This window comes from Zootoca vivipara, chromosome 11 (assembly GCF_965207765.1).
Source record: "Zootoca vivipara chromosome 11, rZooViv2.hap1.1, whole genome shotgun sequence".
Lineage (NCBI taxonomy): Eukaryota > Metazoa > Chordata > Lepidosauria > Squamata > Lacertidae > Zootoca > Zootoca vivipara.
The window spans coordinates 58,224,219-58,240,737 of record NC_142594.1 but is presented as its reverse complement, the minus strand read 5'-3'; the positions used below and the strand labels follow the sequence as shown (position 1 = coordinate 58,240,737).

The 16,519-nt window shown below is 45.2% G+C and overlaps 1 protein-coding gene across 7 annotated transcripts in view; it reads left to right on the top strand.

Moving 5' to 3' along the window:
- Positions 1-1,927: 1,927 nt before the first annotated feature.
- Positions 1,928-16,519, top strand: part of LOC118092276 (uncharacterized) — a 41,785-nt gene continuing 27,193 nt past the window's right edge. Inside the window, exons 1-8 of one of the 7 annotated variants that reach the window (XM_088654351.1) lie at positions 1,928-2,083; positions 4,671-4,944; positions 5,697-6,189; positions 6,421-6,502; positions 7,273-7,355; positions 9,672-9,798; positions 10,254-12,249; positions 13,147-13,788. In XM_088654351.1, the coding sequence (XP_088510477.1) occupies positions 5,788-6,189; positions 6,421-6,502; positions 7,273-7,355; positions 9,672-9,798; positions 10,254-12,249; positions 13,147-13,186 (2,730 nt within the window). In that variant the 5' untranslated portion in view covers positions 1,928-2,083; positions 4,671-4,944; positions 5,697-5,787 and the 3' untranslated portion in view covers positions 13,187-13,788. Of the gene's footprint in view, positions 2,084-3,564; positions 3,721-4,670; positions 6,190-6,420; positions 6,503-7,272; positions 7,356-9,671; positions 9,799-10,253; positions 13,789-16,519 lie in introns of those variants that run through there. The other 6 variants (XM_088654352.1, XM_088654348.1, XM_088654347.1 and 3 more) reach the window with 6 other exon arrangements.

The following is a 16,519-nucleotide window of genomic DNA, read 5'->3' as shown; positions in this document are numbered from 1 at the left end:
TAAGTTAAAGATTTTAAAATTAAAATGTATTACAGCAAGCAGGAGAAGTTAAGATGTAAAAAACCCAGGAAGAGGAAGTTGAGGGAAATAATGGGGGGGGTTGGGAGTTGTATTTTTTATATTTGATATGAAATTTTGATGTTTAAAATGCAAAATCCTATCTATCTATCTATCTATCTAAGAAAAGAGGGCGCTTATAACTCTATTGTGGAGCAGAAAACCTACATCTGATGTGGAAAGAGCCTTAGCAGGAGTAAACACAGAAGTGCCCAAACTTTTCAGAGAGGGCCAGATTTGATGAAGTGAACATGCGTGAGGGTCAACCAAAATTGTTGAGCTTTTTTTAGGATTGAAGTTGCTGAGGTTTTTGTTTTGTTTTTTACCCCATGACATATACTGCCACAGGGGCCGGATTAAATGGACTGCCGGGCCGGATGTCCTGCCACCCACAAAGAATTTACTGGGTGAGCCTGTGCGGGTGCCCCAGACTCTGAGCATTCTCCCCCCCCCCACGGTCCTCTTCTACTGTTCTTTATTTCAGATTCACTAAAGTAAAGAAAGACATCGATCAACAAATACTCATAGGATTGCAACAGGTTGAAAGCAGCCTAAGGATGAACATGATCATTAAACGGATTATTTCCAAAAAATACCTATCTGTCCACGAACCTGTTACTGTACTTAGATTTGTATACTGTTGGGTGTTTTTTTTGGGGGGGGGGTCTTCTGCTTTGGCGAGTAAGATTGTCTTCCATGAACACGGTCTCAACAGTGAATCTCAACTGTCAGACCATGGGGGGGGGGGAGAGAAACATCCCTAAATACTGTCTGTTTTTGATGATTTGGGATGTGAAAGGAGAAATTAGGAGGGCAGAATCACACTTCAAAATGACCTTAATAGATTAGACAACTGGGCCAAAGCAAACAAGATGAATTTCAACAAGGAGAAATGTAAGGTACTACACTTGGGCAAAAAAAATGAAAGGCACAAATACAGGATGGGAGACACCTGGCTTGAGAGCAGTACATGTGAAAAGGATCTAGGAGTCTTGGTAGACCACAAACTTGACATGAGTCAACAGTGTGATGCAGTAGCTCAAAAAGCCAATGCAATTCTGGGCTGCATCAAGAGGAGTATAGCATCTAGATCAAGGGAAATAATAGTACCACCGTATTCTGCTCTGGTCAGACCTCACCTGGAGTACTGTGTCCAGTTCTGGGCACCACAGTTCAAGAAGGATACTGACAAGCTGGAACGTGTCCAGAGGAGGGCAACCAAAATGGTCAAAGGCCTGGAAACGATGCCTTATGAGGAACGGCTTAGGGAGCTGGGTATGTTTAGCCTGGAGAAGAGAAGGTTAAGGGGTGATATGATAGCCATGTTCAAATATATTAAAAGATGCCATATAGAGGAGGGTGAAAGGTTGTTTTCTGCTGCTCCAGAGAAGCGGACACGGAGCAATGGATTCAAACTACAAGAAAGAAGATTCCACTTAAACATTAGGAAGAACTTCCTGACAGTAAGAGCTGTTCGGCAGTGGAATTTGCTACCAAGGAGTGTGGTGGAGTCTCCTTCTTTGGAGGTCTTTAAGCAGAGGCTTGAAAGACATATGTCAAGAATGCTTTGATGGTGTTTCCTGCTTGGCAGGGGGTTGGACTGGATGGCCCTTATGGTCTCTTCCGATTCTATGATTCTATGGTCCTATGATTCTATGAAATACGAGCTGCAGATTTTGGCAAGGGGTTCCCTGCTTCCCTGCCAGCTGCTGCTGCTCCTCCTGTTTCTGACCAAGGGAGGCAGCAGCTGAGAGCCCAGCCAGGAGCGCCCCCCCCCCCAAATAAAGCCTCTCCTCTGGATGTGCGCAATGCGCAGGTCTCCTGCTTCGGAGAGAGAAAGCGCAGAGAGGGTTGAGCTTGGTGCGCTCGGATTTGCAAGGGTTAAAAGGAGCAGAGCTGGATTCCTAGAGAGGAGAGGAAATTAGGTTCCGGGTGGGGCGGGGCCAGGTCCTCCAGCGCATCAGTCCCTCCCTGAAAGGGGAGCAGGCTGGGTCTTGGGTTTTCCTCTTGTGCAAGCGCTTCCTTGGTGAGTCCCTTCTCTCTTCCCCCTTTGGGTGCATTGGGGAGAAAGGGGGTCCGAGGGATGCCTGGGGGGCGGCGTTCAGATCATGCATGGGGGGGGGATCCAAGCCAAGAAGCAGAGGGTCCTTTCCTCTCTGCAGATCCAGGCTGGGAGGAGTCCGCGACTCTGTCCTTGCTTTGTATCGCTGCGCTGCTTGCCACTTTCCAGAGGGGTCTTTGGATGAGGAGAAAAATGCGTGCAAATATGTATGAATCAGGACATGCAAAGCAAGATAGGTCAAGCCTTTATTTGTTGTAATTGTAATTACTTGTCGTTAGGGTTAGAGTTAGGGTCAATTATAAATGGAATGTAATTAATGAAATGTAATAGCGATGTTTATTTCAGTTTATTTTTGTATTATTTTAACTATTTGTTTTATTACTGTGGAATTTCCAAAAGAAAGTATTTGTAAAAATTAAAAGAAAAATAAATAATAAGTTGCATTACTGAAATAAATGCACGTTTCGACGATATTCTAATATTCTGAGTTTCACCTGTAGCCAGATGGAGACAGACATAAAATATAAACAAGAAATAAAGGCGAAAATCTGACCTAAAACTGAAATAATGGGCTAATGCTGCCAATTTCTTCAAAAGTCCAATACAATGCAAGCAGCACGCAAGGGCACAGGATTCAATCAAGTTTCAATCAAATATTAGTACAAAAAGAAAACAATAAGAGAGCAATCTGTTAATTTCTTATACGGTTTGAATGCCAAGGTGTTTCTATTTGAAATGTAGACCACTACATCCAAAAATGGAATTTCTTTTTTGTGATGCTGGCAAGTAAATTTTAAATGGAGGTCCAATGTGTTCACCCATTCTTTGAATGCAATACACGTTGCTTCAGATTTAAAAATTATGAGCAAATCATCGGTGTATCTCTTAATCAAAGTGATGTCATTTGTAAAGGGGTTAGATTCAGAAAAAAATGTTTGTTTTCAAAGTCAATCATGTGAATGATCGCTACTGATGGCGCCAATGCCGCACCCATGGCAACCCCCTTGGTTTGGATGTAGAAGTCATTTTTGTACCTGAAGAAATTATTTTCAAAAACAATATCCAATAATTGGATTAAAAATGATAAGGAGGGGTTTGTTCTTGTCTGGAACGTAATAAATTTTCAATGGTTCCTCTTATGGTCTCTAATGGAATATTAGTGTAAAGAGAGCCTGCATGAGTGTTGCCAGGATCGCTCCTCTAGGTATGGGAAAGTCTTCCAGTTTAGCAATGAGATCTTTAGTGTCTCGAATATATGTGGTGGTGGCAGTAGAGTATTCAAATATGAATGAGTCTAGGTACTTGGATAAAGGTTCGGTGAGTGAACCAACAGCTGAAACAATAGGACGGCCAGGGGGTGGTGTGATATTATTATGGATCTGTTCTGAACTCAGTTCTGAAGCTGAGTTCCTTCAGATGCAAGCAAATCCTCTGTTTTCCTTCAGTTAGAAGTATAGCTCCCCCCTACCAAAAAAAGGGGTGTGATCCAGACTCGTGGATGATGCAGACATGCAGCCTCTCAGGTGCCCAGAGGATCTTCTGAGACGGAACAGGAAGCCCAGCTGAGAACCCTGGAGGTCTTGCCACCCAAGGATCCCAAGGCAGGAGAGGCCCTGTGGGGAAGGAAGCAAAGCTGGGGTGGGGTTGGGGGTGAAAGAGGCATCCCCCCCACCTGAGTGTTGAGAGTTACTGGGAAACCCTCTCCCACCAGCTTCGTCTGCCTGTTCTATAATTCCCAGAGTCCCCAGGCAAAAATAATGAAGCCTTAAAACACTCTTAATGGGGTATCTCCTAGGAACTCTCAGCATCCTTAACAAACTACAATTCCCAGGATTCTTTGGAGGAAGCCAGGGCTCTTTAAAAGGGTCCTGCAGTGCAGATGGGACGTAGGGCTCTGTCTGTTGTATTTCCCCTTCCCTTATGGAATAACTTTTTTATTGGGTTTTATAACAAGGATCATAGGGACACGGGTGGTGCTGTGGGTTAAACCACAGAGCCTAGGCCCTAGTGCCGATCAGAAGGTCGGCAGTTCAAATCCCCGCGATGGGGTGAGTTCGAATCCCCGCGACGCCGGCTCCCTCAGCCAATAACGCGAGATGAGCGCCGCAACCCCAGAGTCGGTCATGACTGGGCCTAATGGTCAGGGGTCCCTTTACCTTTTATAACAAGGATCATAGGAGTAATCAATGATACAAATAAATAGACGGAGTCTTTTCGCTTCATTTGTAGATCACAAAAATTGTATGATAAATTTGGAGGCAAATCCATAACATATGCTGAATTATTGGTGGTCAGTGCATGAGTTTCTGGTTCATGAATGGGTTTAAACAAAGCGGGAAACGGGAGAGAGCAGAGTTAACAGTCTTCAGCACTTAGCCAAATTCCTAGTCAGGAGCCCTTGTTGAATGAGGAAGATAATTTCCCCTGATGTTAACAATAAAACAGTATAAAGTGTCGGTCTATCCATGAACATGGGAGGAGCATTCAAAGTGAAGATAATTATTTGTGTTTAAATTTAGACCATATCTCCTCTCAATCTCCTCTTTTCCAGGCTAAACATACGCAGCTCCCTCAACCCTTCCTCATAAGGCTTGGTTTCCAGACCCTTGATCCTCTTGGTCACCCTCCTCTGCCCACCTTCCAGCTTCTCCACATCCTTCTTAAATGGTGGCTCCCAGAACTGGACACAGGACTCCAGGTGTCATCATCATCATCATCATCATCATCATCACTTTTAATTTGAGTATCATACAATACTCAAGGCGGTTTACAAGCTGAAGAAACAGAATCTAATGAAATACAAAACAACCTTATAACAATCTAATGTAATACAAAAATGTGATAATAAAACATAGCTTTAAGATAAGCAATCAAATAATGTAATGTTCAACAATCATTAGAATAGTATAGAATAATATCAGCATATGAAAATTAAACAGAAACCCACTCTTAACATTTACAATAAATCATTTCAGAACAACAGCAATCCACAGTGCATAAAAAATACAATACAAATTGAAAAACAGAGACTGGAGGGTGAGGCAAGGCAGGTGGAAGGAGGCCTTGCCTGATGGAGTCTGATTGTGTGGTCCAGGCACCCCCAAACTTCGGCCCTCCAGATGTTTTGAACTACAATTCCCATCTTCCCCGACCACTGGTCCTGTTAGCTAGGGATCATGGGAGTTGTAGGCCAAAATATCTGGGGGGCCGCAGTTTGGGGATGCCTGGTGTGGTCTGACCAGGGCAGAAGAGAGTGAGACGGTTACTTCCCTTGATCTAGGCAGGTCCTCCCAGGTTTCCCAGTACTTCCCTGCTGGTGAGGACCAGATCCAAGATAGATGATCTTGGAAGGCAGGAGCAATCAGTTGCCTTCATATTTTGCATGGTAACTTTCCTTCAAGGTGGGCTAGAGGCTTGCTTTTCCTACTTCTTCCTGTTAAAGGAAGCTCAGAGTCTGGGCTGCGGTGGAGTCCAGGCCTGGTTCTTAGCAAGACTCAACCATGCTTACTCAAGGAACATCTTATCTTCTCCTGACAGCATATGGATCTTATAACAGAACAATGTATTTGCTTTGTAGGATTTGTTAGCAGTTCTCATAAGGACAGACGGAACTTGGCAGAAGAACAAAGGCTTCCTTCCGACCTTTTGGAAGCTTCTTGAGAGCCCAGATGGATGAGCAAGACTCAGTTGGCTCTGAAGCAGGAAGAGGCCATGCCATCAAAACCGAGAGCAGTGGGGGATTATGGGAAAACTCTGTGCAGAAGATCCTGGGTGAGGAGGACACCGTTTGCTCAGATATGAAGAGCAAGCTGTTCAGGCAGTTGTGCAACCAGGAGGCCAAAGGACCCCGAGAGGTTTGCAGCCGACTCTACAACCTTGACTGTCAGTGGCTGAAGCCAGAAAGGCACACAAAAGCTCAGATGGTGGACCTGGTGATCTTGGAGCAGTTCCTGGCTGTCCTTCCACCGGAGATGGAGATCTGGGTGAGGGAATGTGGAGCAGAGAACAGTTCCCAGGCGGTGGCCCTGGCCGAAGGATTCCTCCTGAGTCAGGCAGAGGAGAGGAAGCAGGTGAGAGAGACTTTCCTGTGGATACTCCCAAGGGGCTCCAAACAGGACGGAGAACAAACAGGGCTTCGAACATGAGAGAGAGTATCCCCAAATTCTCTCCTAATGGTCCATATTTTTTGGGGGGGGGACCAACCTAGGAATTATCTCTTATACCCTAAAATATTTGCCCCTGTCATTCCTTTTCTAATCCTTCTCCCTATTCTCTGTTTTGAATCCTTGTTGCTCTTTCAGGAAAATGATCTTTTTGCAGAAATGGACTTTGATTCCTTTGAGACCGAGAGGATTCCATTGGAGACCAAAGAGAGGCCACTCTGTAAGGAGGAAGGTTTTTTTCTCCATTTGGTCACATTCTGTGGATTTTGAAACTAATCTGTGGATTCTTTTAATCTTCTTAGAGAATACACTTGTGTATTTCTGCGCAACTAAAATATAAAATGGGTACAAACATCTTGCATGCAATCAGCACGTGGCGCTGTGGTCTAAACCAGTGGTCCTCAACCTTGGGCCTCCAGATGTTTTGAAACTACAATTCCCATCATCCCTGACCACTGGTCCTGCTAGCTAGGGATCATGGGAGTTGTAGGCCAAAAACATCTGGAGGCCCAAGGTTGAGGACCACTGGTCTAAACTACCGAGCCTCTTGGACTTGCCGACAGCAAGGTCAGCAGTTCGAATCCCTGCAACAGGGTGAGCTCCCGTTGCTCTATCCCAGCTTCTGCCAACCTAGAAGTTCAAAAGCACACCAGTGGAAGTAGATAAATAGGTAGCGCTGCGGCGGGAAGGTAAACAGCATTTCCGTGCGCTCTGGCTTCTGTCATGGTGTCGAGTTGCGCCAGAAGCAGTTTAGTCCTGCTGGCCACATGACCCAGAAAGCTGAGTCTGGACAATCGCCGGCTCCCTCAGCCTGCAGTGAGATGAGTGCTTCACCCCATAGTCGCCTTTGACTGGAGTTAACCGTCCAGGGGTCCTTTGCCTTTACTTTTTACTACTATTTATTTGGTCCATCTGTGGTTAGAGATGCACTGCTTCACCTCTGAGGAAAGCATGCACTCATGGTCTCCTACATCCCTTTATTTCTCGCAGATGACAGAAGGATGCCAGCAAAACCTCCTCATCCATCTTTTCATGGTAGCGGAGAGGAAGCAGTGGCTGTAGAACCAGATGTGGTAAGGAAGGAGCACTGTGGGGAAAGGAGCAGTCAGGGTTCCTCTGAGGCTGAGGAAATCTCTCTCTTCCTGCTCTGTCTTCTTGCTATATTGATAGTGGAATGCTAGTATAAGTTGGGAAGCAGGTAAGAAACCCTGGAAAAAAGGTTGCCAGGATTCACCTAATCAGCCTCCTCAGTTGCACAATGGGCTTCTCCCCCCTTTCCTCCTACTCTCCATTCCCCCATGCGCCCCTTGAACTTGGCTTTTGCGCATCAGGAGAGTTCCACCCCAGAACAGCACACAGGGAGAGTTTATAAAGAGGGGGTCCTTCCGTCTGGCAACAGGAATGCTTTCGCAGACATAGTGATTTGAAGACCACCGTGCCGTGTGGAGTTCCACCCATTCATACAAAGTTGAATACCCATCGTTTAAAGACACAATAAAAAAATGCCATTAAAACAACAACGCATTTAACATGTAGAAAGCCACAGAGCCATGTCATAGAATCATGGAGTTGGAAGGGACCCCGAGGCTCATCTAGTCCATCTCCCTGCAATGAAATAATCTCAACCTAAAGCACCCATGACAGATGACCACCCAACCTCTCCTTGAAAACCTCCAAGGAAGGAGAGTCCACCACCATTCCACTAGAACAGGCATGTCCAACAGGTAGATCGTGATCTACCAGTAGATCACTGGCTCCCCTTAAAGAAGCTCAGCAAGTTTTGCTCCCCTAAAAAAGGACCTGAACCCCCCAAAACAGGCCTTTCCTTTCAAAAGAAAAAGCTCAACAACTTAGACCTGAACCCCCCAAAAGGGCGTAGATCACTGCCCGTTTTTAACTCTGCGATCGCAGCCTCTTGGGAGTTGGCCACCCCTGCACTAGAACCTGACATTTGTCCCTATTGCATTTCATTCATTCCGTTAGTAGGGCTGCATGAGGCGGATTTGTAGCCAGTTGACTGGCAGAATTTCAAGATGATGAACATAGATGGTCTGTGGTGCATGAAACCCTAGATCAGTGGTGATGAACCTATGGCACGCGTGCCAGAGAGGGCACTCAGAGCCCCAGTAGGGCCGTAGCTTCCATGCCGGGGGTGGAGGAGAGGAGGGCTCGCACTGTCCAAAGCCTCTGGCACCTGGGTCTGGCGAGCATTGAAGGGCTGAGCAGGTATTGACTTTTGATCCGCCAGTCTGTTTTTCCTACTCGGGAGTAATCCACCTTGAGTTCAGCAGGGCTTAACTCCCAGGTCAGTAAGCATATAAATACGGCAACCTAAGAAGGGGCTGCTGGGATTACATGTTCACTAGGGTTTCCCGCGGACGTCGACAGAGAAATAGTAATATATTATTTATACTCCGCCCATCTGGCTGAGTCTCTTTATATTTATTTGTATGTGCGCATATTAAAAACTGGGAGAGGGTGGCTCTTAGTACAGCTCTCCAGTGTACAGTAGTGGCCAAAATTGTGGAACCTACTGGAAAAAATGTATTTCCGAGGTTTGATGGCTCATAACACCACTATAGTCGTACCTCGGGTTACGTACACTTTGGGTTGCGTACTTTTCGGGTTACGTACTTTTCAGGTTATGTACCGCACCCCGGAACGAATCAGGTATGTAACCCGAGGTACCACTGTAGTGCTTTTTTTTCTGTGGGGACGCAGGGGGACACATACCCCTAAACATTTTGTGAATTTAACGGGAGAACAAATTCCCTGTATTTATTTCTCCAGATTTGAAATGTTTTTATTTTTCCCTAGAGGTGAATTTCTTGAGTCAAAATGAGAGTACCCTTAAACATTTTTTAAGAAAAAAAAGCACTGAGTTATACCATAAAATTATGTATCGATGGAAAGATAATTTAATGAAGAATGTAATGCAATAACTTTTATGAAGGATTATTTATTACAACAGCAGTCAAAGAAATGTGAAATACAGAAAAAATGAGATATACAGGTTAAATTGCTGTGTTGGCACTTTGCGATAAATAAGTGGGTTTTGGGTTGCAGTTTGGGCATCGGTCTCTAAAAGGTTCACTACCACTGCACTAGATTAATGGTTCAAGTAGGGAGCTGTGTTGGTCTGCTGTAGTTGAAATAATTTAAAACAAATCTTTTAGAAGAATTTTTTTAGAAGATACTTTAAAAAGACTCTTCTTTTTAATGGGTTTCTCTTTATTTTAATCTGCCTTTTCTAAGTGCTCACAGACTGACTGCTTCATTTTCTGTTCTAGGACCTTTCTTGGTATTGATGACACTCTCACTGGTCAGTCATTACCTGTGTAGTAGATGAGCTTTAAGCTAAGAGGAAGATACTTTTCTTTTTCTTTTAGGTTCCAGTGTGCTTTGAAGATATAGCTGTTCATTTCGCAGACGAGGAGTGGGCTTTGCTGGATCCTGACCAGAGAGCTCTGCATAACGAAGTCATGGAGGAGAATCGTGGGATCCTGGACTCGCTTGGTAAGGCTCCCTGTGGGATTGTAATATCTGTTTTGAAATTCTGTGTGACAAACCTACATATTGATGTATTTCAAGAGCGTTCCGTCTAGCATCTGGGATTCTAAGACTCTCGCAGCTCACTTTGGATGTGGGACTATCTGCTGTTTGGTCTGCAAATATTCTTCATTCAGTTATGCTTTTTTAAACCATGACCAGGCTGGACTGAACTGCCCAAGCCTTTTAAAATGTAGGCTTTAAAGTTGTTTGGGAAGTTGTTTGGGAAAACGAAGAAACTTCAGTCAGCTTTTTTGTTTTTGTTGTGTCATTTTTGTTTGAGGAATGAGATGAGATTGGAGATGTTTCAGCTTAACAAAAGACATAAAAGAAAAGATCCTGGCTTTTTGATCTTTGTGGTTCCAATATTTAAGAGCTGCATTTGTTCCTGAAGCTCTAATAAATTTCTCTCTTGGTTGCAGGTGCTGAAGAATTGCAAATGAAGAATGCGGGAGACCCCGACAGAATCCACAGAGAGGAGAAGCCGTTGAAATATTCAGGGTCTGGAAAGAGATTCAGTCAAAGCTCCCACTCCACTTCCCATCAAATAAATCTTTTGGGGAAGAAACAACATCAGTGTTTGGAATGTGGAAAGAACTTTTGTCGGAAATCCAACCTCACTTCTCATCAAATAACTCACAGCACGGAGAAACCATATCAGTGCCAAGAATGTGGAAAGAGTTTCAGTTGGAAGAGAAGTTTCACTTCCCACCAAAAAATTCATACAGGCGAAAAACCCTATCATTGTTTGGAATGTGGAAAGAGCTTCAATCGAAAGGATGCTTTCACTTTCCATCAAAGAATTCATACAGGGGAGAAACCATATCAGTGCATGGAATGTGGAAAGAGCTTCAGCCGGAAGCAAAGTCTAACTTTCCATCAAAGAATTCATACAGGGGAAAAACCCTATCATTGTTTGGAATGTGGAAAGAGCTTCCGTCAGAAGGATAGTCTCACTTCACATCAAAGAATTCATACAGGAGAGAAACCCTATCAGTGCTTGGAATGTGGGAAGGGGTTCTATGGGAAGAATATGCTCACTTCTCATGGAAAAGTTCATACAGCGGATAAACCCTATCAGTGCTTGGAATGTGGAAAGACTTTCCGTCAGAAGAGCGAGCTCACTTCCCATCAAAGAATTCATACTGGGGAAAAACCATATGAGTGCATGGAATGTGGAAAGAGCTTCACTCACAGAGCTGGCCTCGTGTACCATCAAAGATTACATACAGGGGAGAAACCATATGAGTGCTTTGAGTGTGGAAAAAAGTTCAGTTGGAAGAATATGCTCACTTCCCACCAAATAATTCACACAGGGGAGAATCCTTATCAGTGCTTGGAATGTGGAAAGAGCTTCAGTCGGAAGGATAGTCTCACTCTCCATCAAAGGATTCATACAGGGGATAAACCATATCACTGCTTAGAATGTGGGAAAAGTTTCACCCAGAGGGCCGCTCTCATGTCCCATAAAAGAATTCATACAGGAGAGAAACCATATAAGTGCTTGGAATGTGGAAAGAACTTTGCTCACAAAGCTGGCCTCATGTCCCATCAAAGAATTCATACAGGAGAGAAACCATATGAGTGCTTGGAATGTGGAAAGAGGTTCAGTTGGAAGAACATGCTCACTTCCCACAAGATAATTCACACAGGGGAGAACACCTATCCATGCTTAGAATGCGGAAAGAGCTTCAGTCGGAAGGATAGTCTCGCTTCCCATCAAAGGATTCATACAGGAGAGAAACCTTATCAGTGCTTGGAATGTGGGAAAGGGTTCTATGGGAAGAATATGCTCACTTCTCATCAAAAAGTTCATACAGGGGAGAAACCCTATCTTTGCCTGGAATGTGGAAAGAGTTTCCGTCAGAAGAGCGAGCTCACTTCTCATCACAGAATTCATACAGGGGAGAAGCCATATCAGTGCTTGGAGTGTGGAAAGAGCTTCACTCACAGAGCGGGTCTCATGTACCATCAGAGAATTCATACAGGGGAGAAGCCATATCAGTGCTTGGAGTGTGGAAAGAGCTTCACTCACAGAGCTGCTCTCATGTACCATGAAAGAATACATACAGGAGAGAAACCATACGAGTGCTTGGAGTGTGGAAAGAAGTTCAGTTGGAAGAATATGCTCACTTCCCACCAAATAATACACACTGGGGAGAATCCCTATGCTTGTTTGGAATGTGGAAAGAACTTCCGTCGGAAAGATAGTCTGACTTCCCATCAAAGAATTCATACAGGGGAGAAACCATATGAGTGCTTGGAATGTGGAAAGAGCTTCACTCAGAGAGCCGGTCTTATGTACCATCAAAGAATTCATGAGAGAAGAAACCATATTGGTCCTTGGAATGTGGAAGAGCTTCAACCAGAGGCCCAGTCTCACTTCTCATCAATTAACTTACCGTGGGGAGAAACCATGTAAGTTTTGGAATGTAGAAAGAGCTTTTACCCACTCACCATCAAATAATTCATATGTTGGAAACCATAGAAATGCTTGTAATGTGAAATGAGCTTCAGCCGTAGCTCCGATTTCACGTTCCATAAAGAAACTCACAATGAGGAGAATCATAGAGTGTCTGAATTATAGTTATAGCATTTGAGAGGACTCTGTGTGTTGTGGGACCCTGGTGGCACTGTGGGTTAAACCACAGAGTCTAGGGCTTGCTGATCAGAAGGTCGGCGGTTTGAATGGGCATGACGGGGTGAGTTCCCGTTGCTCGGTCCCAGCTCCTGCCCACCTAGCAGTTCGAAAGCACACCAAAGTGCAAGTAGATAAATAGGGACCGCTCTGGCGGGAAGGTAAACGGCGTTTCCATGCGCTGCTCTGGTTCGCCAGAAGTGACTTAGTCCTGCTGGCCACGTGACCTGGAAGCTGTCTGCAGACACGCTGGCTCCCTGGGCGTATAGAGCGAGATGAGCGCCGCAACCCCAGAGTCGGACACAACTGGGCCTGATGGTCAGGGGCCCCTTTACCTTTACTAGCATTTGAGAGGACTCTGTTTGTTGTCTAGTCCACCCACCTGGAATGCAGGAATCTCCACTATGCCAGATGAGCATGCAACCTCTTCTTAAAAACCTCCACGGAAGGAGAACCCACCACCTTCTGAGGCAGCCTGTTCCGCCCTTGAAGAGCTCTTACCTGTAGAAGGTTCTTCCTGATGTTTAGTCTGATTCTCTTTTCTTGCAACTTGCATCCATTGCTCTTCCAGAGCAGCACAAAACAGGCTTTCTTCATCTTGTCCCCTCTTCCATGAGACAGCCCTTGAGATATTTGAAGATGGCTATCATATCTCTTCTCAGTGTCTTCTTTTCCAGGCTGACCATTCCTCACAAGGCTTGGTTTCCAGACCCTTGAACGTCTTGGTCACCCTCCTCTGCACCCATTCCAGTTTGCTTGTTTTCTGTTCCTGTTCCATGGTGTCAGGGACTGGGCAGAGGGGGACAGGTGGAGACCGCCTCCCCAGCCTGACCCTTCCAGAGAAGAAGAAGACAGTTCAGAATTACAACAGGGGTTTGAGGGAGGTCACAGCTCAGAGGCAGATGAGGGGGAAAGCTGGGAAATAAGGGGAGATGAGGAGGAAGAGGAATCACCAGGAGAGGAATAGCTGACAGACACAGTGTCTTTAGAAAGCATTTGATGCCCCCCTCTTCCAGAACCTGGCAAGCCTTGAAAGTAGTAGAGCAAAGGGCTCAGGAGCCCTGTAGCAGAGAAGGTGACGAATGAGGAAGTGGGAGGAAAAGGGGGTGGAGAGTCACTCGGGACATCGCCATTAGTCCAAGGGGCTGCGTTCTAAGCCTCTTGTCTGTAAATATTGAATAAAAAGCAGGTGGTAAGGACTTTTCCTTGTCTGTTCCTGGCAACCTGCTGTGGGGGTTGTTTCCTCTGCCGCCTGACATGTAGACTAGTCTGATTTTATTGTATGTTGAAAAATTCCAATAAATTTTCTTCCACCCTCACTCTTTTGGATGCTTCCTTGATTTCATTCTCCAACGCAGGATCACTCTGGGCATTTGGGTCAGAGAGACGAAAGCACATTCCAAGTCCTACATTTTGAGAAGACAGCAGAGTGGAATGTGGGTTTTGCTTAAGTGGTGATTAACTTACAGTCTGGTTTTGAAAAACTGAATTAACTCTAAATGATTTTAAACTGAGGAATTAAACTTACAGCTGAACCCATAGTTTATATGCCAATCTTCCTTCCCTGCCAAAAAACTGACGCTTGCATTGAGATACACCTACCTTATTGGTTCCAAGATGGCTCTCCTGCTTAGCTTGCTGTGTGCCACATGAAACCATAGATCAATGGGTATTTCTTTATTTTTTTACCCACCTCTCTAAAATTGGGATCTCGTCTAAGATTTTACTGTGGCTCCTCAAGATATTCCTGCTGGGGCAGAGCTGAAAACTGTTTCTAAAGGCATTTTGCCCCTAAGATTGAATTCCGAGACTTAATTTAAAAACAACAACAGCATTTAGCTCCTAACACACCTTGCTTTCACTATGCCCTCTTAGAATTTCAGTGGATGCAGCAAACAAATGGGGATACTTAGCCCTGCAGCTACAGAGCGGCTTAACTCAGTTTTCCCTCTGATGCTTTGTCCCAGGCATTGAGACAGGCGGTGGCCTGAGAACATTTGTGATGCTTGCTGAATACCTGCAGCTGCAGGAAGGCTGATCATTTGGGCACCTGCAAGCCAAAGCCTATTAAAGTGGGGGAGAACATACCAGTAACACTTTCCCAAAAGCTTTTCTCCCAGGACTTTTCATTCTCCAAGAGAATAATTTCAAAAGGAGATTACAGCATGAAACGGCAGCTCCTGAATTCCGTCACCGTTGGCTGGAATGGGGATAATTGATTCTCGTGCTATTAATGTACGTGTATTATTTATTTTTATTTATTAGCTAATTCTATTGACACCCCACCTTCCAAGGAGCTCAGGGCGCCATACATGGTCTTCTCCCAGCAACACAGGGAAGCAGGTAAGGATAAGAGGCAGTGACAGAGATTTGAACCTTGGTCTCCTAGTCCATCCAACACTCTCCACTCCCATCATCCTTGACCACCTTAGGGATGATGGGACTTGTAGTCCAACAACATCTGGGGACCCAAAGTGGAGAAAGACTGCTCTGCACATTACACCACAGTGGCTCTCTTATGCATGGCGACCCACACCAGACAAGCCCCTTCTCTCTCTGGGGGAATGTGTAAGTGGGACTCCTGCTTCTCTCATAGATTTCTCACCAAGGTCCTATGGTCCGCTGGGGATTCCTTTGTTGGGTTTAGCATCCTCTTGCACTGATGCTACCATGTTTTTCCATAATGACAAGGACATGGGATCATAGGGGGCTCCTTTATCCCACCTCAGACCTTTGCTTCAGCTAGCTCTCATTTGTCTCCACGGACTGCAGCCGTTCTCCAAGGTTTCAAAGATGGGACATTCCCAGCCCTACCTGGAGATGTTGTGGGTTGAATCCATAGCTTTATATGCCACACTTCACAAACCCAGGGTTTGTTTCCTTGGAATGAGGGACGGCGGAGACTGGTATTTTTAGAATATATGGTTTATTTACACATATCTACAACCTGACCCTGCGATGGAGGAAATCACAGCGTCAACACCCCAATAAGTTCTTGCGTTGGCCCATAGTCGCCACCTTGTATTCAAACAAATCAAACATTTCTCTGTCCAGCCCGATGCCTTGCTTCCAGCTTCCCCTAACCCCACCCACCCTAACAACCTAACTCAAACCTAACCCTAAATCCCTAACCATAAGCCAGAGCCTGAACATTAACCCCTAACCATAACCCAACCCTCAAGCTCTAATTCTAAACTTGACCCTGAACCCTGTACAATCATCCCCTGACCCTAAAGCTAACGACCCTCTAACCCTACACCCTACCCTGAACTTTAATCACTAACCCCTGAACACAACCCCTCTAACCGAAACCCCAACAAAAACCCCTAACCACAAACCCTAATGGCATCTTTAACCCCTAATGTAACACTAACTGCAACCCCTACCCATCAACCCTCTTCCAACCATAACCCTCTAATCCTTCTAACCCTAATCCCCCGACTCCTCATAAAAGTCTATCAGAGTTCCTCTCGTCAGTCTTCCTGTGTTCATCAAAATGAACCTCATGCCTCGTGGTGACTTCCTTTCCCTGTGTTTTTTGCTCCCTGAAGCACAGCCAATCGCCATTGTCTCTTCTGCCCTGGAATCTAACTTTTGTCTACTTTCCTTGGGTACACAGACATAGGCAAGACCACCAAATACATGAATGTGCGACATGTTAGGTGCTCTTCCATGTCTAAGTTCCAAAGCCATATGTGTAGCTCCCTGGATTGGTAGTCTGTTTTGGAGACACCCTTCTCCCCATATGCATTTGGGAAGGCCATAGTCACTCAACACGAACCTAGTCATTTCCAGAAGAGATCTAAACTTTCTCTCAAGGACTGAGCTTTGCTTCAAGGTGTGGTTAACATGCCTCAAGTGTGTTATCCCTTCCTCATTCAAGAGGGTTTTCATGTGGTGCGAGAGAAACCATTTGGAACCCTTTCCAATTGGGCTTCAGGCCCCATCATGGGACTGAAACAGCCATGGTCGCGAAGGTCGATGATTTCCGGCAGACTACGGACAGAGGGGAAAGCTGTTTCCTGGTTCTACTGGATCTCTCAGCGGTTT